The 22,275-nt window shown below is 39.2% G+C and overlaps 1 protein-coding gene across 1 annotated transcript; it reads right to left on the bottom strand.

Moving 5' to 3' along the window:
* Positions 1–2,350: 2,350 nt before the first annotated feature.
* gpam (glycerol-3-phosphate acyltransferase, mitochondrial) lies at positions 2,351–21,821 on the bottom strand. The gene is made up of 21 exons (XM_040136176.1): positions 21,605–21,821; positions 17,409–17,545; positions 17,101–17,220; positions 16,098–16,171; positions 15,004–15,117; positions 14,530–14,679; positions 14,253–14,352; positions 13,753–13,889; positions 12,812–12,911; positions 10,643–10,855; positions 10,293–10,406; positions 9,934–10,019; positions 9,268–9,380; positions 8,032–8,102; positions 7,212–7,479; positions 6,734–6,891; positions 5,215–5,292; positions 4,884–5,021; positions 4,512–4,701; positions 4,079–4,137; positions 2,351–3,876 (listed from the first exon to the last, which is right to left on the bottom strand). Exons 2-21 carry the CDS (start codon positions 17,490–17,492, stop codon positions 3,760–3,762), a joined length of 2,484 nt encoding a protein of 827 aa, XP_039992110.1. The 5' UTR covers positions 17,493–17,545; positions 21,605–21,821; the 3' UTR covers positions 2,351–3,759.
* Between the last annotated feature and the right edge of the window lie 454 nt (positions 21,822–22,275).

The raw sequence follows: 22,275 nt of genomic DNA, 5'->3' as shown, positions 1-22,275 counted from the left end.
TGTCGCAGTAGGTCCTGCACGTCTCCGTCCTCCATTTATCCTCCTCCTGTCCTCCCATGGTCTTTCCGAACAAGTCAGCCCTCCCTCCTCAACCTGACACGTAGTGACTTGTGATATAGTATGTTTTGTGTATTATGTCAATTATAATTATAATTATTAATTAATCATTTCATTTTTCAAGCAAAGAAAAACACATGTAATATTATCTGGTTTAAGTTTTTCAAATGTGAGTATTTGCTGCTCTTCTTTGTCATATATGATAAACATAGACCGCAAACATTGGGAGAAAGAGCGATGCACCAAAGGCTGGATCAAACTGTGCACATTGTGGCTCTGTTTTAAGCTCCTTAATCGTTCGGCTAATGGGGCACCCTATAATTTAGCAAATTTCTTGCTTACGTTGAAGACAAAGTGATTGAGGAAATCTCCCAAATCATTGGTAATAAAAATAATAAATAAATGATAATTATTTTACCTAGCCCCACATAAGTAGGGCTGTGTGCTGGTACCATGGATGCTGCTTCAAAATAGTCATAAGCAAAAGATACTTACATTGACATCCATACATTTACTGTCCCACCCCCCCTCCCAAAAAAAAAAAAATTAAAAATTAAAAACGACAGACAAGAGAACATTGTTAATCTATTATTAATTTATTTAAAAACAAAAACTAATAATGCCAATTGTGCTTTGCTTTGAGAAAGCAAGAACAAAAAAAGTGACTTTTTTTTTTTTTTAGTAGCTGGTGATTCTTCTTATTAACAGCAAGTTCTCTCCACTCGTGTGTGTATTATTCTTTTAAATCACAATCTACAGCGTTGTTTTGGATTCCTACACGAAATAATCTTTGTTAACATGCGCAAAAACACAACAAAAGACACAACAAAAGACCACTACAGTGCATTAAAAAGGCACCTGCCCCAGATACAGGCATGTTTTTTTTTTATTCTACAAAGTTGTACATGGTTGTAGTGGGATGTTGTTAATGCAGCTTCAGTAGTAATGAGTCTCAACAACCCCTACGAGTAATTCATAAAAACTATATCGTATCTTAACCGACTAGCGAGTATTCTACAATATCACACTGACCTTTTGGGGGACAGATGAGATACATTCAAGAGGTAACAAATTTTATCTCCTACACAAACAACTACTTTGCTCTTCAACATAATTCACACACTAGACTGTAAAATACAATTCCCAGGTTAAGTAAAGTTCACATTGAAGAGTTAATGATTAAAGGCGAACAGTGGAAACATGCAGTACAGTACATATAGTGGTTTTGTCCTGGCGGATGGGTCCCTCAGTGTGGGGACTTAAAACACATGGCGGGCTCAGAAATGCTTTAAATGTCAAAACGCTCCAACTGAGTTTCAGCATGAACACATTTTTGTGTACTCTGATCACATTCCCATTTTAACAACATACTTTTCTGTTCTTCAACATGCTATGGGTGTCATTTACCAATCCGTAAACAAGCAACCTTTTCCATTCCTTGGATATTTCATACATAGATTTGACAGACTGCATGAAAATATGAGTTTTTGATATTAAATAAAGCTGGATGTTCCAATTCTTTCAGTATAAATATTCATTTAAATGTATACCATCAGACACCCATTTCCCGTTTTTCGCTTGTGCCTTGACAGATCAAGAAAGTCAATTTCTAACATTCGCACTGTCTTCACATTATCAATCTGAGATTCGGGTTTGCAGTCCCTCCAATCGTGACGACCACTCATCAGACCTCCTCTGACCTTTCCAAACACACGCCTTCCTCTTTTTCTTATCAGCTGTGTGCACACCAACATTAATTAGGATGTTAAACCTTTATGCTCATGATTTAGAATTAAACACAAAAGACAAGTGTCCTGTTGTGTTTCTGTTATTTTACAATAAAACTGAAAAGTTCTGCAGCTAAATACTCTGGTACTGTTCAGCGAGGATCCAATATCAGGTTTTAACTCCACTTTACTTTGGCAGTTTGGGTACGTTTTAATTGTCATAATCAACACATTCTGTTACCACAGATTTTTATTCCCAGCCTCCCTGACACTTTTTTTTTTTTTTGGGGACATGCATTTTAGAGCAAAAAATTTAAATTATCAGGATCCACTCACAGGTAGTAGAAAGTGTGTTTATACTACATTTCTATAGTATGATTTTGAGAAAGTAAGACAAACGTGCTGAAAAACTGAAGTGAAACATTATTTTGACCAAGAAAAAAAATGTATAGTTAAAACTGACAGTTAAGGATAGTATTATTTGATTTCTGGACCTTTACTGCTCCTCACAGCAGTCTGTATTTAAAAGTAAACAACTCAAACAAGAAAAATGTTCTTTTTTTTTGTTTTTTTTTTAAAGTTTCTTGAACGTACAACGGAAACACTATCTTATTCTCACTAATAACTAACCTTACAGACCTGTTCAAATGGATTACACAGTGGACTATGTAGTCCCTCTGTCTTACAAATGCCAAACCATTAGAACAAAATTGCTCCCAGCAGTGGTGCTAGAAAGGCTTTATACAGTTTCTTTATTATACAGGAAGAAAAATGGTGGTAATCCCAAATCTCTGCTGTCACTGAAAAGCATGACCAAAGAGTTTCTGAGCTTTTTGCATTAGAACGGAAGTGGATGTGATGGCTGTTATTTAGTATTTTAAGTGCTGTGCTATGTAACATTCATTGAAAAGTGAAAACGGTGTTGCGCAAACACAAAGGTCAAAGTCACTCTTCATCAAAACTCCATGATGAAACGTGTAACTGAATGCACTTAGATATTAGTGGTTTGAATGCACTTAACTTTAGATGTTTGTTTTTTTTCGCTTAACTACGGCAGACTCTGAGCAGGTAAATTTTGTGTTTGCTAAGTAAATATTTTTGAATAGTGGAACTGGTTTGCTGCTTATTGTTTTGATATCTTAAACCAGTAACTGTGCAGAGTAAATGGCCTTAACTGTTTGTACGGAGGATTCGATTTTTACAGATATTTTTGGCAATGAAAATTTGGATATGTACGCATTTAGCAGGGAGACTATCTCCCAGGAGTCAGCAAATCTTTCTATTTAATTTTCCTATATTATTAAATGTAATGACACCAGAGTTCATGTACTTGAACGCACTACAAATGAGAGACATTGGTCTTGTGGCCTATGTACAGGAATCTGTTCTCTAAATTTCTCCCAACTACATTTTGACATTTTTTTTCTACTGTAAGATAATGGACTGCACTGGAGAGAATACAGCAGTTTTACAAACAAGCAGAAAGACTTAAACATAAAAATATAATTGTCGTTGGTTATGTTTACCATTATTTTCTATTCATATTTTGCTTGTTAACTTGTATAGACGAAAGGCAGCTTGTTCTGTTCAGGTTGCTGTAAAAGTGACTGTTATTTACTAACCTGCCTCAGTATATTTTCTGATCATTTAAAATCTTGATCATATTAAAACCTTTTGACGTCACCGGCAAAGTTCACTAAGAGACGATGATTCCTAGAATTACCTCTTCAAAGTAACAATACATGTGTGTTATTTGCTCCACAGTTGTAAGACAGGGAGCCATAGACTGGAACAAAAAGGGAAGACTGGCTTCAAGTCTCTTCTGGCCAACGGCTAACAGTTAGCGGCTTTCACATGAAGGCACTTCCTGGTAAAGCTTTCCACAGAGTAGCACCTGGGATTGTTTAGAAGTAACCAGTAGAAGCCCTTTATTGGAAGGAGCCTGGGGTCAGAGATGGGCAGAAAGGTGTCTTGGTCACAGCAGTGTGAAACCTAAGATGTACTGCAGGAGTTTGTTCCGATTGGCCTGAGGTAGAAAGGTGCTGCTCAGCTCCAGAGTGGTCACCTTGTTCTCTCTTCTCTCCTTTAGGACCTACAGAAAAATTACAACACAGGAGGAACAACTTAAATCCAGCTGGAGGCACCTGAACGCCATCCAAATCCTACTTTATTGACACCACAGTGTATTTCAATAACTTTTAGAAAAACACCAACCAAGATGTACATGTGAAATAAGTGTTAATAAACTTAACTTATATGCGGAAACAAACAACTTCAATTCAAGACACTCTTACCCCGAGCTCTTTGAATGTCCTCACTGTGTTCTTAACCAGGTAATGAGTTGCACTTTCGCCTGAAAATGAAGATAACAGGATTACAATTACGATTCAGATATTCTAATATACTAAAGCTCATTAATGAAATTATATTTATGAAAAATATCATTAGTTATCTCATTAGGTAACCTGCAGTTAATTTACTGTTCTTGATCTTGGACATGGCTCTGTCCATATTACAGTCTTGTGTTGCATTAGTTCCAGTACTTAATGTGGTTTAACACAGTCTTCTGTGGATTGTTGAAGGATAATACATACAATGAATAGGTGGTGCCTTTTATTTCCTTTCTTCAACTAGGACCTGAGGCTGGGTGATGAATTTCAGTAGCATCTTTATTGCAATTTTCCTTTGGTGTACAGCACCATATGTGGGGAAATATTTTAGTGTTACCATAAGCAGCCACTCCTCTCTCTGTGCGGGTGAGCAGGTATCTGAAGAGCCTCTGGGTGTAGTCGGAGTCAGCCATGGGCTGGCTCAGACTGTGGACAAAGATCGCAGCCCCACTGTAGGCCTCAAGCACTGGGCTGAGCAGTCGCTGAAGGAAGACGAAGAATTCCTGGTGCTCTGCCGAAATGCTCACCTGATTGACAGAAATCAAGCAAAACAAAAACAGCGAGAGACAGTTAGTGACTAGAGGCTGCCTGATCAAACACAACTTGAAAAGAGCTCTAGGGGTATGACAATGCATTTTTTAATGTGCCATGGTGGTGATTCTTTTGGCTTCAATAAAACAGTTTAAAGACGAGAATTTCTAAAGTAGACCTTTAGGTAGCGATCTCTCTGCTCCTCTCCAAAGTCACTGTCCTCGTCCTCCTCGTCGCTTCTCCAGGAGAGGGGCTCAGGGAACTTTTTGGGCCAAGGTTCCTCTGTTGGGCTGGGACTCAGTTCCTCCTGGTCCTCCTGAAACACACATAAAAAACCCCACAAATTAGACCACCTGGGCCCACCACAGGTTTGCACATAAGCAATTATAGTTACAAGCACTTCACAAGATGTTCACAATGAGTCCATGATGTTCACCAACTTCCAACATTAGTTACATTGTTTGCCATTTTTTGTCTACTAGCAGTGAGGTTTCTGTGTGTAAACTAACTTCTGCTACGCAGAGAACTCCATACTGGATCAGCCTCGTCACTGCATCGTGGAAAACCTGGTAAATAGTCTGACAGGGCTGTGGGACGGAGAGGAAGAGAGACAGGGAAACATGGGAGAGAACATTTGGATGTGTTAAGTGTTGAAATCTCCGTCAGCAACAACAGCAACAACCAACATGTAGTCAAATCTGAGATTCTCAAAGCAAATATCAATACTGTAGTAATACCTCGAGACTGAAGCTGCCAATAAGTTGTCAATAACTTTAATTCAGATCATTTTCAAAGAAGAAAGAAATACAAGGCTTCAGCATGTTCCCGTTTGGAAAAAAGCATTTAAAAATCATTTTGACCAGGGGCATCAACTGCCCTTCTCTAAAGGCAAGAATTTGTCTGAGCAGACGGTGTGGGGGCTGGATTTAAAAAAAAAAAAAAAAAAAAATTTAGGCCTAATTAGCCTGTTATTGTTTAATATTTTCACTTTCTTACAAAATTAATGCTATGTCAATTTAGCCTATGTCAATGTGAACAAACTCCTAAAAAACATGGGAAATCTATAATGACAACTAGATACTTAGGCCTAACTAGAAAATGCTCTCAGACCTCTGCCAAGGACCCAGTTCACCGAGGAGTGATGCTTTGTTAAATTAATTTTTATATAATACTGTATATAATAATAATAATACTGTAGATTTTTTTATTGCCTAGTGTTTTGTGACAAAGAAATAACTGAACAATATATAAAGCTCTATCTTTGAAGTCTGGAAATATTCAACACTAATTAATTGGATAGCCAATCACAATGGTCGGACTGTTCAGCTCTCCCATGTGTGTTTTTTTAAGTTCCTAGGTACTCTGGTTGGCTTACACCTCAGTTCCAGACTGTCTTTGCACCTCCTCAGGACGAGCCCTTTAGAATCTTTGAAAATATTTTTTCAATATTCATCTGGATTGAGGGAGCAAACATTCAGCGTCGCAGTTAAAGAAATAACATTATCGTTATCCACTTGCACAAGTAGTCGATGTTGGCTAGCAGCTATGCTAGCCGTCTTCTCTGCGAGGAAAAAGCCAACAACAGTCCTTCCTCCTGTGCATTATTGTGATTTTGTTAAATTTTATGAACCGAAGGATTTCAGTTCATAAGGCATGTTTTAGCAATGATTATTTTAACCATTACACGATATAATCATATTTTGATATCTTTCAGCTCATAAAATAGAGTATTTGGCAAAATACCCGTAATCAACCTTTACCCTTGATGGGCTAAATGTTGTTTAAATTTATTAATAAACCAATGCCGGGTTACCACTTATATGTGTAATATATGATGACCCGATGAAGACTGAATGTTGAAATGGGTTGATCATATTTCATTGTCTTCCATACAAGAAAGGCTTTTTATAATTTACTTCAGGCAGTGCAAAGAGGGACATGAAGGTTTATGGTTTTTCCCCTGTATTTCTCACTACCTGATTGAGCCATTATGTACAGTTTACATAGTCTACAAAAAAAATGACTTACAGGTGCCACCGCAACCTCATTGGTGAGGAAGTGGGAGAGCCCGGCAGCCTTGCGAATGAGTCTCTCCTGACTGATAAGGAGGCTACTGGGACCACCAGAATGATGAGCGGACTCTGATTCCACGGCCAGCTCTCGCTGCAGTGACAAGATGCTGCAGGCTGGAGACAAATGGTGACAGAAAGTCAGTGGAGGAAAAATTGTAACGTCTAGGATTGGGGAACCTAGAGTCTGACTGATGGTATTAATGAAGTCGACAGCAAACTTTCTAACTCGTACTCACAACCAGTTAGCGGTCCATCAGCTAATCTACATATTACCTTCAAAAACATTATTGAAGCTTTCCTCTCTAGATAGGGGGAGAGGATTTTTCTTGGGAAGAGGAGGATTTTTTTAAGATTCATGAAGCTTAATGACAAAGATCAGTGATACACCAGCGTGAACACAGAACAAGAACTAACAATTTGCTGGCTCAGCATACCAATGATTGCATCAGAAATGAAGACGTGGAAAAGGCCATTGCTGTAGAAGTTGAGCTCGAAAAGCGCTGGTACAGTTTGGCTGGGTGCGATAGTGAACTCTCCATTGCGATTTGCACTGCTGGTCACATTGACACAGTTTCCCAGGAGATGGAGGGCACGCATGACCACATCCTCTGAGTTCCCCGAAAAGCCCAGGTCAAAGTCCCGTGAGAGGATCTCCTCCTTCATGTTGAAGAAGTCCTCCACCAGCTTTGACAGCACCACGCCCTGAAGCAAAGAGGAAAAATACAAGCTCAAAAAAACTGAAAAAATAAATGTGGATCATGTCCAGAAATTTGTGACTCCATAAACTAATCAAAGCTAAGATTTAATGCAACAAAACGCAAGAATGGGCTTAAGTTTGTTATATGCAGCACTGGCCAATTCCTAAGGACAGAGAGACAATTTCAGCTAACTGTTTTCCACTCTCACCCACTTACATTAGCGTGCCTGCAGAGGGCAGAGGCCCACCACTAATGTACAGAGGTGGTGACAGTGGATGCATGAAGAGTGAGATCTCCGAGAGAGAGACACATTCATTAATACCATGCAGGGGTATGTGACATTTGGATCACCTTGGTTTAAGGGAGGGAACGTGGGGGGGGGGGGTGAGATGGATGAAAGGGAAAAAAAGAGAGACAAAAACAGGAGAGGTAATCTGAGGAGCAGAGGTGAGAAGAAAGAAAAGAAAAAGGAAATGGGGGAGGGAGGTGGCCGTGGGACTAGCAGAACAGCAGGAGATGAGGAGAAAGAGGGGAAATGAAAGACAGCCAGACTTACTTGTCTGTGTCTATACAGCAGCAGACAGGCCACAATGTGGGTAGACATGATCGCTGAAGACTTATTAGCCGCTGTGAAGTTGATAAAAAGACAGTATCATGAGCAACATACAATGGAAAGATAACAATATCAAAGCAAAGACATTGGCAATTGACTAGTCTTAACTATGTTTGAAAGTAGTGCCACACAATTGGAAGGAAGATGGTAGAGCTGAAACCTCAATCAAAGATGAATACATGTAACTCTCCAACTTTTAAAAATGGCAGTATCCATATATATTTATGTTTCTTTACTTCCAAGACAATAACATAACTACTACACCAAACACCAAACACAAGGCACATGGACAACATTAGGCATGGAAATCTATGACACAACTTTTGTTCAAAAAAATATTTTACATATCATAAAGTTTTTATGATTTTATCTTCCCGGCTTATAACACCTCAGTCATATAAAATTTGAAATGAACCAGATTTTGTCTTAGCTATAATTAGGAATAACACTTTCTTTCAAAAAAAAAAAACAAAAAAAACACAGGGTAAAAAGATCCAAAAGATTTATACATTGATAGATACATATTAATGAGACAAAGAAAAGAATATAGTGTGGGCGTGTGTCTGAGGACAAGGGTTACTAGCGGTAATCTTAAGCACACTTCAAGTTCAAGGGTTTAAAACATTTGCGAGCGCTGGTACTGCATTCCTCCCCTCTTCTGCTTCTCTATCCTCCCCTTCATACTATTGGCTGAAAACAACATGCCATCCAGCTGGAGACCCTGTGATTGGTTGAAGGTAAAAAAAAAAAAAAATGCAGCTGAACGAGCTGGGGCGAACCGGTTTCTGTAGTCCTAACCCCAGAGCAAAACGCCTTGAGTGATGTGAAGCGGATGGACTGATGCAGTGCCGTGTTGGATTTCAATTAAAGGACGCAGTATGATGGATAGTCTTTTATGAGAGCTGCCTTTGCTCCTGTAAGCAGATGCACCTTTAGCACAATATGTGCTTAGAAAACATAAGAGAAGAGTGCCCCATAAAGCAGAAAAACCTTGTGCTCTGACATTTTATTTTTGAGATGTGGTGTTTAATTTTAGCTGAATGCGGCATCCTTGTGGGTTTGTGATGACTCATGACCTCTGATCATATAGAAATATTACAGACAATAAGGTTCCTAACCTTATTGTCTGTAATCTAAGGAACAGTAAAATTACTATCTGCGTGATTGCGGATTTCTTACTGAAGAGAACGTGCTTGGCCAGGTTATTAATTAGTTGTCGTCTGAAGATGTCATCGGGCAGCTCTCTGTTGATCTGCTCCTCCTCCTGCCCCTCAAACAGCTGAGCATCAGGCCTGAAAGAATAACAGTAAGAACTAAGCATGTAAACATACTGTTTGACAATTATTACTTTATGCCAGCTTGGTATGGTATGCAGATTTTAAAGAAGTGGTTTCGATGTCCAAACAAACACTACACCAGCTCATTACACTTATTAGTTTCCCCCCTTTCGTTCGACAGAGGCTTATAATAAGTAAAATATGCTGCCGAAGGGTTAGTTCCAAAGGGTTTTTAATCACCTCTGCTGGCAGGAGTACTGAACTTGTGACTCGAAACCAGCTGGGATGGAATGCTGCTTTCCTTGTGGACGTGCTAATTGACAGTATCAGTTTTTTTATGGAGGGGCAGCGCTGAACTGAAGTGACCCCTGCCGATTAACTCAAGTGCTGTGCTCACATGTCAGATAACAGACCCTGCTGTGAAATAGCAGGAGGGAGAAGTCAAGTGTGGACATGAGGGTTCATAATGTTACAGGTGGGACTGTGGGACTCCCTTTAGCGCATGTGCACTGGATGGATGAAGATTCCACTGATGTTTAGAGTGGGGAGTGTGTGTGTTTGCACTTACTGGGCAGAAATAATGGTGGGCATCAAGGTGCGTTCCAGGGATTCTGGTGGTGGAATATGGCGGCTTCTCTGGGTACCCAGGTACTCCTTTATTTTACACACATAAAGTTTATTACAAATACAAACTAAGAGCAAGTAAACAGAGATAATCTGGTGTTGGCTATGATCCGTTCTATAATTTTCTTTGGTTAAGGAAATTTTGAGGCTTTTAAACACTTTTTGGCGTGTTAAAATCAAGAACCACACCTGAAATCCGTATGACACCAATAATTACAGTTTTTCATTTGCCAGCAATGCATAAAGCCGTGTTAGCAGTAGCACTATCAGTATAAAAGCGGATGTAGATCTGCGATCAACTACCTTCAGGGAGAAGGGCTGGTTAAAGTCAACTCGGACACATCCATAGTTCTTCCTCAGCATCCTGAACACTCCACATGCTATTCCCCACAAACTCTCATTCTTCTTGGGCTTGCCCTGGAAGGATCGAGAAGGTCAGACAAATTACAATTTAAACTTGATGATGCTTTATCTCAAAAACTAAATTTTATTGAAACTTGCCTGTCTCACTACAATTTTGTTCCCTGATTTCCCCTTTAAGTCGCAAATTCAAAAGTCAAATAAAATTCAACTCTATTGTTTGTGTGTGTGTGTTTTTTTTAATGACAATGTAAAAGCAAACACAAATAACAGACACCCTTTAAAGCACTTACCAGCTGCTCACTATTGTAGTTGCCCTCAATTATTCGGTCGTAGGAGATGCCAACTGGCACCACCAGTACATCTGCAATGGACCCAGTGCACAGGGTGTCTACCACGATGGACAGCATGCCTGCACGCGCCGGAGACGGCTTACCACTGCGGGAGCGTGTACCCTCCAGATAGACCTCCAAAAACTGTTGCTGACGCAACAACTCCTCTGTATACTGAAGGAAGGTGGATGAAACAGAGAGTAATGTACTAGTGAGAAGGGCGGGATGAAGGTGAATCAAAAAAGGTGCCACCTTTGAATTGAGACATATGTGCAAACCCTGCAAAGGTCATGACACCTTTATGTGAAAATCAAATTTGCTGCAAAATCTTCGACACTAAAACACAACATTGACTATACTACATGGAAGTCAAGCAAAGTCAAGGCTGTGCAGCTGCTGTATATGCAGCCTAAATACAAGTTAAAAATGAGTGGTCGTCCCCAACAGTTTGACCTGCACATTGCAGAGAACTGGGCACGTGGCGAGGAGGTCATGTTGTGCAATGGTATCCTCCTGAGTACAGTATGTACACAGCTGTCTCTTGCTATGTAGACGCTTTTGAGAAGAGCCTTTTTGTCCTGAAATAGACTCTAGGCTGTGGCATTTGGAGTAAGCTGTGAAGAGGATAGATAGGCATCCAGGTTATCCTTTCAGAGCTGCACATGGCTTTTTTCATTGCTTGCACTTCTGCCTCTGGAGGAGTTTAGCTAATTACATTTCTGTGAGTGAGACAGGACTGCTGGATTATTATTATGTGATCTTCTATCAATTAAAGTACTGCTTGGTCCACTTTCCACAATTGCAGCAGCAAATAGTGTATAAAACTATTGGAGGTACAATGGGATATAATATGTAGGTCATCATTCCTGACAGCTGCTCATGTCTTCAGCTGATAACTCCTATCTCACAGGCATACTACAAACTTATCTTAGAGGCACAATACACAGCATGTGTTGCTTTCATTATTCTCAACTATCTCCCACAAACTCCAGACATACTAATTAACAGCCATTCTAAATTGTACCAGTCTTACACTGGTACAATTAAGTAAATCCCCTAAGTCGCCTAGTTATTTGTACAAAGCACAATTAGAGTCCTCATACTAAAAGAGGCTTATGATGACAAAGCAATAATATTAACATTAAGAGTCATTCAAATTAGTTCTGTTTCAGGTTTTCTCATTAGCAGAAGCTTGTTAAGCCACACTATCCAAATACTAGAGCTTAACAAAAGGTGCAGATTCTAGTTTTAATCGGCCTCAAATTTCTCATGCAGTCTACTTAGAAGGCTTTTGCACCAGTACCCTTCTTGAGATTCAAAGCGCACCCATAAAGATGGAAATACATTTCAACCAGTGTCACAGTTGGAAAGGCTTAAAGGATCGGCCGACAGCCTATGTTCACTATATGTTAAGTGGTTGCTTTAGAAACTCTCAACACAAACAAACGTTTCTAGACAACTGAAAGGTAAAACAATTGTTTAATTAAATTATTTTCCCAATTTTACCAGAGCCTAACCAAAACTCTAGCAGTCACAGGAGTCAAAGCTGTGGCCATCTGTAGCTACGAATGGAGATAACTACCAGCAAACGCTTCTACTCATCATGTGATACTGTATACAATTAATTCAGTTACTGACAATAGCTCCAAGTGAGTTAGGGCTAGGAGTTTGAAGAACGGAGTAAAATTGACAGCATATGATTTGGATCTAGGTCAGTACAGTGAAGAGGAGCAGCATATTTCAGCCAAATACCATCTTAGTATTACAGCAAACATTACAGGATTGTGGTGGTGTCTACATACCTTTTTTAGAAGGTAAAATGCTATAATGTGCAAAAAGTGAGCCATAGCAAGAAAGCAAGTGTGGAAAGCTTATACGTTACGACTAGAAACAGAGAAAAATAACTGGGTTAACATTATATAACAAAAGCTTTTAACTCTCACTGTCCATCACTCAGGAATAAGAAGAACACAGAGCAGAAAAGCATGAAGACAACCTGCAGTTATCTAATGACAAGTTATTATTTAAAAAAAAAACAAAAAAACAACCCAAACCCTCAGACATGAACTGAATTTAGGACCAGTAGGTTAAACCAGTATTTAGTGTAGAAGACAGACTCTTGGGACTTACTGCATGTAGGAGGGATCTGTACAAAATGTCTTTCTTCCCATCCCCCGTCTCCTCCATTCTCCGTCGTATGAAGAATCCTCCGAGTTTACGGATCAGAGTGCTGGGGGGAAAAGAAGATGGAAAGAAAGAGATTTATCAAGTGACTTCCAGACTAAACTTTCAACACTGACAGCAGCTGTCTTTGCTGTAAATAAATGTCATTTTCAAAATTGTGATAGTAGAGAAATTATTGCAAGCCTACACTTTGGATTAAGGTGATTAACTGTGACTAAAAGGTGTCAGTGTACCGTAGTGACTCCTCTTTAAAAATTGTAAATATTGTGGGAATTTATCATGATTTAAATGACAAAATGTTACTGATAACTAAAATTTGGAATAGACCAATGTACATCTTAACATTTTTCTTTACTTATAGATTTCTAGTAATTCTAGTGCTGAACTTGTCAGTTATTTACATCTCTATAAAATTCTTTTTCAGTGTGTTTTTTTCCCTTCTTTATTTCTTTGACTTGTCCTCTCCTGTATTCTGTCAGTTACTTTCACTGGCCTTAGGAGGAACTTCATCCTATCTTAATCCAGAAAACACGAGGTGGTTTTTTTTTTAAAATAATGTTGTTTTAAGTAAAGATGATTCAGTTTGATACTTTTGGGGCCTATATCATAAGCACCCAGGTACAGTGCTATAGAACATCAGTACATTTTGAGGCAGGTTAGGATAAAACAGTTTGGCAACCTGTTGTCAGGCCGGCTGCCTGGCTATTTAAATTCCCCCAATCTAAATTCTACGCTTCAGTTGAGTTGACATTCCTCTCTGGTGTATTTCCAAGGAATTCTGTTTTTTTCTGATATCAAACTCATCTTTGTCCGTTCAGAGACAGAGAGAGCAGAAATACACTTAATTTCTAGATCAAACTTGACATGATGCAACATAGGCCTTTTACCTGAGGATAGGGATGTTGAGGTTGTTCCCAGCGGCGATGTGTGGGGCTTTGATGTTGTGACAGAACAAGATTAAGGTGATGAGTAGGTAGTCAATGTGGGATTTGTGAACAGGGAGGAAGACCATGGGCACGTTTTGCTGTAAAGACAAGATATAGATGATTTTTTAATATAAACACTAATTTTGTCTGATTTGATGTAATGTCTCCAGTAAACATACATCTACCATGCATCCATCAGATATTGTATTATTTCAGACTGCACTGATAATAATAAAAAAAGGTAATAAACATATAGCCAGGAGTAAGTGGGACTGTATACATAAAACACAAAAATTCCTGTCGTTAGGTCAGGTTGCGATATATATTTGTGTTGTGCCTGTTAGACATTGTGTGTAGCTTTCAAAAATATATAACTATATGCATGATAAAACACTTTCTTATACATTTTGTGTGGCAGATCCTGTTGCGATAATCAATTTTCGAGGGTACTTGTTACTGACCTCTGTAGCAGCTTTCTTGACCATTTCCAGCTGACCTTTGTGAATCTGGATGCTCCAGAAGAAACCATTAAAGAGCCTCAGGAGGACCCACCCCGTCAGCCTGAACAAAAAGAAAAGTGAAGATGTAGAAGAGAAACAAAGAAATCCAAAACTGTAGCTGTGGTTGTATGAAGTCCAATTTAGTGTAAGGTAACATTCTGCAGTAAAATAAATCTGACTGCAGCGCAATCAATCAACAACGGAAAGGTAACTGAGGTAAGATTTCTGGTGCATGTACCTGATGAAGGCTGGTGAAATATTGGCCACCATCTCCTGGAGGAAGGCCCTGGCTTTCTGCTTCACTTTACTGACAGCTTTGTGCTCCTGGCCCGGCTGGCAGGCTGCATCATCCAAATCTGTGGCCACCTTCACAATAGCATTCTCCACCCTGCAATCACAAAAAGCAGAGCACAAACATAAGGCTGCATCTTCAAGTCTACAAACATTATCATTCAAAACACAGGAGTGCTGCATTTCTGTTATCAGAATCTGACTTAATCTGGTCTCTTTTTGTACACTAGACTATTTTGTACACTATTAAACTATATCAGAAGTGTTTTCTCTTCTGGTATAGTTTAATAACACTAACATTGCCAAAGAAAGGGGTTTTATTCCTCCAACGGCTGGCACATAGTGTTATTATACCTAAACATGTACTGGGTGAAACTTTGCTACAATTTCTACAAACGTCTCATGTTACTTTGACTCCTACCTGCTGTTGTTGAGAACATTGTCCACCACGTTCCTGGCAAACATGTCCTTATGGACATCTCTCTCCATTACAAACAGCACATAACTCAGCCTGCGCGCCAACCACCCCCGCTGCCTACATTACCACACACAGACACACACACATGCACCAATAAATACACAGGAACATGTATAGAATAGCATATATTCTCAAATATACTGTGTGTGAACACATACTAAAATTAATGCAGTTAAATGCTTTGTATAGAATATCTGATTTAGAATCTGTCAAAACACTTCTCTCTTTGTCTCACGCACACACACATCACACACACACACAAAACAAGAGGTATAATTTAAACTTGTCGTGTTTGGTTACGCAGATTTCCTGGTAATTTAACACATTTTCAGGAAACAGAGTAGCCCAGGCTGACTTGTCCATTACCCACAGCTTTCACAACAATGACAATGGCTGTCTTAAGGTCAGTTAACACAATACTGAATATGTTAGACAAAATAACAGTACCAATTCATCTATATTGACTACTGCCCATCTTGGCTCCGGGATGTCTCTGTTTACATGCTAAAACAATGCAGAATAAAAACTATATGTACATTTATTTCAGCTATTCCCTTGCAATTTGGTGCATGATGACAAATATGCTTTCATTAAGGTACTTCTATCCTAAGGACCGCCTTCGACTTGGAAAAAGCAAGCTGTCTAGGTTTACGCCAAGCTCATGTTTATATTGTCTGGGGTTTTAGGTATTAAGGTGTCTTGTTGAGTTTTGCCTCCTAAGGTCAGTCACTGGATGCATGTGTCCAGTCTCTACTGACAATACTTTAAATTATTCATCTTACTACCTTTCCAGTGTTTCACAGATTATTCCTCTTGACTTACTATACGTACGGTGTTAGGAAGGCCAGCGGCTGTTTGTAATGTACCGACTGTTATAGGAGGAGTTTCAGCTCTTGCTCTTGTTGCGAGGTGCAAGGGGCAATTAAAGGGTCATCCGATACAAAAGCAACATGTAAAAGCCAAACAGCGGACTGCTCAAAGCAAAATACCATGGAAAGGTAGTGATACTATAACAGAACAGATCTTGCTTTGTTTACCTGGTGTGGGTCTCATTGATGTAGATGACGTTCCGCAGTCCGAGAGATGGAATACTGGGGTTGAAGAGCTTCTCCTGTGACAAAAACAAAAATGATTACTAACAAGAATAAAGAGACATGAATCATCAAAATAATTTCAAGTAAAAGCCTTAGACACATTGATGGGTTTACTAATTAACATATACACATAGCAATGAACAGATACTGGTATTTGTCTTTGATGAGTACTTGACTCATTACAGAGCTTAAAAACCTGGGTCCACCAATGTGACCTCTTGAGAAGTTACACAAAGTCACTCTGGTCTGATGTTGCTTTGCTATACCGCTTGTTACATTGTCATACAGTAATTCTTGTCCTAATGCCAGAAGAAATGTTGTTCAGATTGCAATTTCATTGGCTTGTCACAGTCAAATGCACTACTCATTTTCTATTACCAGTTGCGGGAGGAAAAACTCCCTACTCTGTAACTTTAACTGGTGCTTAAAATATTTCTTTTAAAGAAATATGTCAAATATGTTAGAAATGTCCGTTGTCTGTTTAATGCCCTAGGGAAGTTTTAAGGTCAGTGTTTATAGCATCTTTTAGACAAATACCAAGCAGGCTTTTCACTCTGATCATGTAAATATTATGGAAACAACCAAACTGTTGTACATCTAGCAAACTGTGATACTGAGCTTGGTGGAGCTTGGAATAAGTATACAGATCTGTTAATATATTGCACATTCCCCAAGTAATGAGTAAAAAAAGACTTCTGTGTGCTTTAGAATTACATTTGAATATATAGAAGATGTCAAGCTTGTTTCACCAAAATACATTTAAATGTACAATGAACTTCAGCCATCAAACCACAATACATTGTTAACGGCAGGTGCAGTCCACTGCATATTCATCCCTTTCTTCTTAATCATAAACATTAACACTCGAACAAACAACAAACTGGACCTGACTAGAGTTTAGCAAATGAACTCATGTTGGAATTAATTAGCTGTGGTGTAACATTACCCAGCTCTGTGGTGTACAGGAGTGACAGCAGCGGCCCACAAAGGGCCTCTTTCTGTTCAGCAGGCCCTCCTTCCACGTGCTGGCAACACAGCGTAGGACTGAGGGGCTGGTGCTGCGGTCCTTGAACAAAGCCACACACAAAAATTATGGAAGGTAAAGGAATAACACATCACACATAAAAGGGCCTGTTTTGTGTAGCATATGCAATGCTGAGACAAGATTAAAGACGTTTGATCTGACAAGATGTGCAATGCTGACTCTATAATTGCATAACTAAGATGAATAGTTGATCTGGGTCTGCAGCTTACCGAGTCATCATTGGGATGTTTCCAGCGGTTACACCACTGCTCTCCATTGTTGACCTGCAGCAACAAACCATCTGACAGCTCCATATTCTCTGCTGTCCTTTCCTCTCCCTCCAAATCACACACCACTAGCTGGAAAGCTGCAAAGACACGGGGGATATCATAAGGTTACATTTTGAATAGTTTATTACAGTCGTCACTCCAGGCAATCTGCAAGTTTTCACCCTCTAAGCAAGAGTACTGTCGTCAGTTTTGATTCACTTTTTGTGTGGCCCCTCATGTCTGTCAGATCATACTTCAAATACACCACATGAGCAACTTAATGAGTTGGTTTGTCTGAACTACAGACAAACCACTACTGCAGACTGAAAGTGAAACAAGAATGTCCAACTCCTACTGTACTTTCTAGCCATATTTGAGCACCTTTTGATATTAAACTTTAAGATCTAATGATTTTTTTTTTTTTTTTGTCATTCATAAATGAACTACACCTCCTGTGAGTCATAGTCATATGTGTACTATCAAAACCTCATGCAAGATTTAGTTGTTGAATGGTAACAGAAAAAAAAAAAAATCACTATTTCTTAGACTACTTATCCGATTGAATTTTACTAGGATGCAGAGTAGTAGATACCCATTTAGTGCTGAATACAAACAAAATACTCTCGTATCTGGTTTCAGCTTTTTAGACTAATTGGTGAAACAAAAACCTTCAATGTAGGAATATATCATGCAAAAATGGGATGGGAATTCAGCTCTCTATGATTTAAATATATTATTATTATTATTATTATTATTGGTGCTGCAACATCTGATTTAATCAAATTAAATTGGAACTCAAACAAACTTTGTCAAACTCAACTGTTCCTTATTAAAGATAAATATGAATAAAATAGCAGCCAATAATATTGCCACCAATGCAAGCAAAGTATTAAATGTTTTTATCAATAGAAGTTACAGTTACATTACACAAAATCAATTAATCACAAGTCAGATAGTTTGCCCGTGAGTACACTACACAGAGGGGGTTTGGGATGATTCAATATTTTATTCACTATAGCTCTATAGATATCTGTTATAGGTCAGCATTTAATCCGTGTAAAATAAATACAAATATGCTATCAGACCTTTTCACAATGCACTGCACACCTAAAAAGTCAACATTCTTTAAATGGGCTTCAGAAAGTTTACGAAGGGAGTATTTATCCACATCAGGGCTGGGATATCTTTGATTGTTTAGTCTGAAGCCATCATAAAAGTTTCGGGCGACATGACAAAGATTTTAAGTATGGTAATTACCAAACAAAGTTACTTCTCAAGCGCTGAAATGTACAACTTCTCCTATTTAAAAAAACACATCATTAAATGAAATAGCTTTCAAAATAGAAATAACAAAGGGGAGTTTATTTCTTAAACATTTCAAAGAGAATTCATTTATGAGGGACTGTTATTATCCCTCTAACACGACACTTTGTTTTTGTTAAATATTATCTTTAGACTTAAATGTTTTTCTTATGGTGTATTTTTTCCCCACTTTATTCAATGCTGCATAATTGATTTATTTGACTAACATTTTGTGATGATGTTCTGAAGATGAAAACACTGTAAAATACAACTTCAGGTCATGATATGACAGGACCTGAAATGACCACAAAAACATCACACATGTTGTCCTACAGTATGTTGGTTATTGTCTTGTCCTTTGTTACACTGGAGGTGTGCAGCATCTGGGCCCCAAACACCTACAAACACAATAAAAACCTCTGACATTGCCCCAGTCTGCCTGTTGTTTCCCAGTTGTTTTCTGTTTGATTATTAGCAGGTGAATGATGTGGTCACTGCAGTGGGACACGCTGGGCTTGGTTTGTTTGGTCCCACATGCTAAACATTTCAGTGTTTTTGTAAAGACACTTGTCCGAAGCCCTTTAATAGCAACAGACCATAACATTTCCATCTTTGGATAATGTCAGGCTTTACCTTCTACCAACACTGTAACAGTAATATGTACCAGTGAACTGTTCTTCTGACACATCACTACATCACTCGAGTCAAACATGTATCCTGCACAGACTGCACAAAGTGAATCCTGGATTTTTTTTTTTTTAAATGACTCAGTATCTCAGGTTCTTTCTGAATAAATCAGATAGCCTATTAGGGTTTACCATAATCAGGATAAGGGCATATCTAGATGTCAGTAAGCAGGTCAAGAAGCTTACATGCACAAACATGTAATCACGAGGATGTTTTTACTGTTTGGTTAAGGCTTGTCCCAAATGTTCACTGAAAAGAATATTCAAGTTGGAGTTTGAAAGCAAAAACACTCAAACTTCTAAGAGAACATGTTTGATACAATGTGAATATCAAATATTCAGATTAAACGATCTTGACACAGGTTTCAAGAAACTAGTGTGAACCATAATCCAAAAGTTTCATGATGAGCATTTAGTTGTTGTCATTAGGTTTTGAAGCAAATGACATCCAAACATCAACAATAAAATACAGATTACATGTAGAGTCCAATGGCCTACAGAGACAAGGACAAAATACGAAGAGAGGACAAAAGGTAATTAACAGAAAACACTTCAGTGCCCCTCATTAGTTTGGAAATAGGTCAGTGAGTCATTTTATGAATGAAGGATCTCACACCAAACATTGTACAGTATGTGCATCAGCTAAGGGACAGCGCAGCTCCATCTTTCTGTGAATAAAAAGCCCAAGGAAGATGGCAGACATGCCTGCCTCTTGGCAAAAATGGTCCTGCCTAAACAGTTCCAAGCAGTTAATGAATGCACTTTGAACTGTTGTCTTCTTGTTGTGTTGTGGTGGTAGCAGGTGATATGCACACTGATGAGGGAAACTGGGTATTCAAAAGGGTGAATGACCGAGAGTACTCTACTTGATGGGGTGACTTTGTTGGAAGCACAACAAAAGAAGTTGAAGAGCTATGGCGATTAGGTAACAGGTGAAGGTAGCCCTGATATGACATTAAAGTTTCCATCCAAATAAATATACTGGCTAATGTAGTGTAATGTATAAGACTATATTGTCACTTTTCTAGTCCTCGCATTAAAAAAAAAAAAAAAGTGATATCCATTTTATCATCCAAATCATGTCCAGTCATAAGAGTGTGTCAGCATGATCAGAATTGCTGCTTTTTAGGAATCCACCAATTAAATTTTGAAGCACGTACCAATATCCAATATTTATCCACCTATATCGGCTGATGCAGGCTTGGATCTTCTTTGAAAACAGGCATATATTAAGGAAACGGTGGCTTTGATTGTGTTTTGATTATTTTATTCTGTTACTAACTTTACAATTAAGAGACGCGTACCAAGAAAAGCTAACACTTAAGGTACAATGTGCCAATCATCAAATTATAGTTGACAAATACCAGTATTCATTTTTAAAGCTGGAGTCGGGGGAAACAGCCCATCTCCAACCCAATCGCATTTTTTTTTTCCTTTTAGACGAGAAAAACACCCCTGATCACACACAACGACGAGGTTAATCCGTCTCACACGCTGCAAGCTGTCTGCAATAAGCAGGTCAAACGGGAGAAGTCTATGTGACAGATGGGGTGTGCGAATAACTAGCAGTGCAGACAACAATGGCAAGGACCGGGTGGCCTGATGTCTGCCTACTAAGTACACAGCGCGGCCGTGTTCGGATGAAGATCCCATCTCCGCATACAATCTTGCTAGATGGCTCCGGTTTCCATGGGGTTCGCGCTGTCATTTGGCCATGCCTTGGTCGGCTTTCTGTCACTGTCTCTGGCAAGGCATGGCACGGCATGGCGTGCTGCCGAGCGAGACTCACGAGGGAGTCCATTTAACCTGACGCCAAGATGCGTTAATGTGTGAGCGGTCGACGTTAATTGAATCTATACCACGGGAGGAGACGCGGCAAGTCAAGGTTAGATGTGATGTCCCGTACTATCAAGGGTCCTCTTGAACTCAATGTCAATGTAAAGTTAACCGACTCACGCCAGGTTAAAATCACTAAAATAAGCCCTAATATGATCTTGTTTTTACTAGTCACTAATGTGCCCACGGCATCGTGTAGCTAATGTTACGATGCAGTAACTGTTTCCATGACAATAAACGCTCGGCTTTAGTGACAGCTACTTGAACGTTGTCTATGTACAATAGCTAGCACTAGCCCGCTAGCCTGGCTCCCGAGAGCGAAATCTCACTTACCTTGGTTATTGTGCTACGCTAACTCATATCTCAAAAATAAACTCGTTGACTAAACTGCGGCCAGTTGCCGATGGCGTTGGCGCCCCGGAGTCTTCACACGTTAGCTCCGCTCTCCTCTCTTAAGAAACCCGGACTGCACGGCTCTGTCGGACACAGATGCGTGACAAGAGGAAGGAGAGTCGTTGCTTTGGGGCAGCGGCCAACTGCCAGCGCTGTAATTCAGCCAGCAGCCAGAGGGAGGCAGCGCTCTGCATCTTGTTTTAGCCCCATTCACTACAGCAGCTGCGACAACGGAATGATGTTTCTTTCGGCCAACTGTTGGATTCATTTTTTTTTCTTTTGTGAAATAAAACATATAACAGTGTTTCAATCAAGTTGTAGCGCCTTAACAAAACCTCGCTTTTATTTTGAAGGGCTGTTATATTTTGGTTTTGTGACAAAAAAAACCAAACCAAAAGGTTTTAATCCCCGTTTCAACAACGTTTTTACAAAAAACAAAACAAATAAACAATAAAATAAAACATAAACATTAATGCAAAGAGCAAAGGTTTTAAAAATTCCAGTCATTGAAACATGGATGTAGTGCGTCCTCTAGTGGTCACGTATTTGAACTATATTCTATTGGGCTGTACCACTGTGCTATGATGGGGTGGATCAATCAAAACACTCAG

The sequence above is a fragment of the Xiphias gladius genome, chromosome 9, assembly GCF_016859285.1.
Source record: "Xiphias gladius isolate SHS-SW01 ecotype Sanya breed wild chromosome 9, ASM1685928v1, whole genome shotgun sequence".
In the NCBI taxonomy this organism is placed as follows: domain Eukaryota; kingdom Metazoa; phylum Chordata; class Actinopteri; order Istiophoriformes; family Xiphiidae; genus Xiphias; species Xiphias gladius.
Note: the sequence above shows the minus strand (reverse complement) of the source record. Positions and strands in the feature narration are given on the sequence as shown.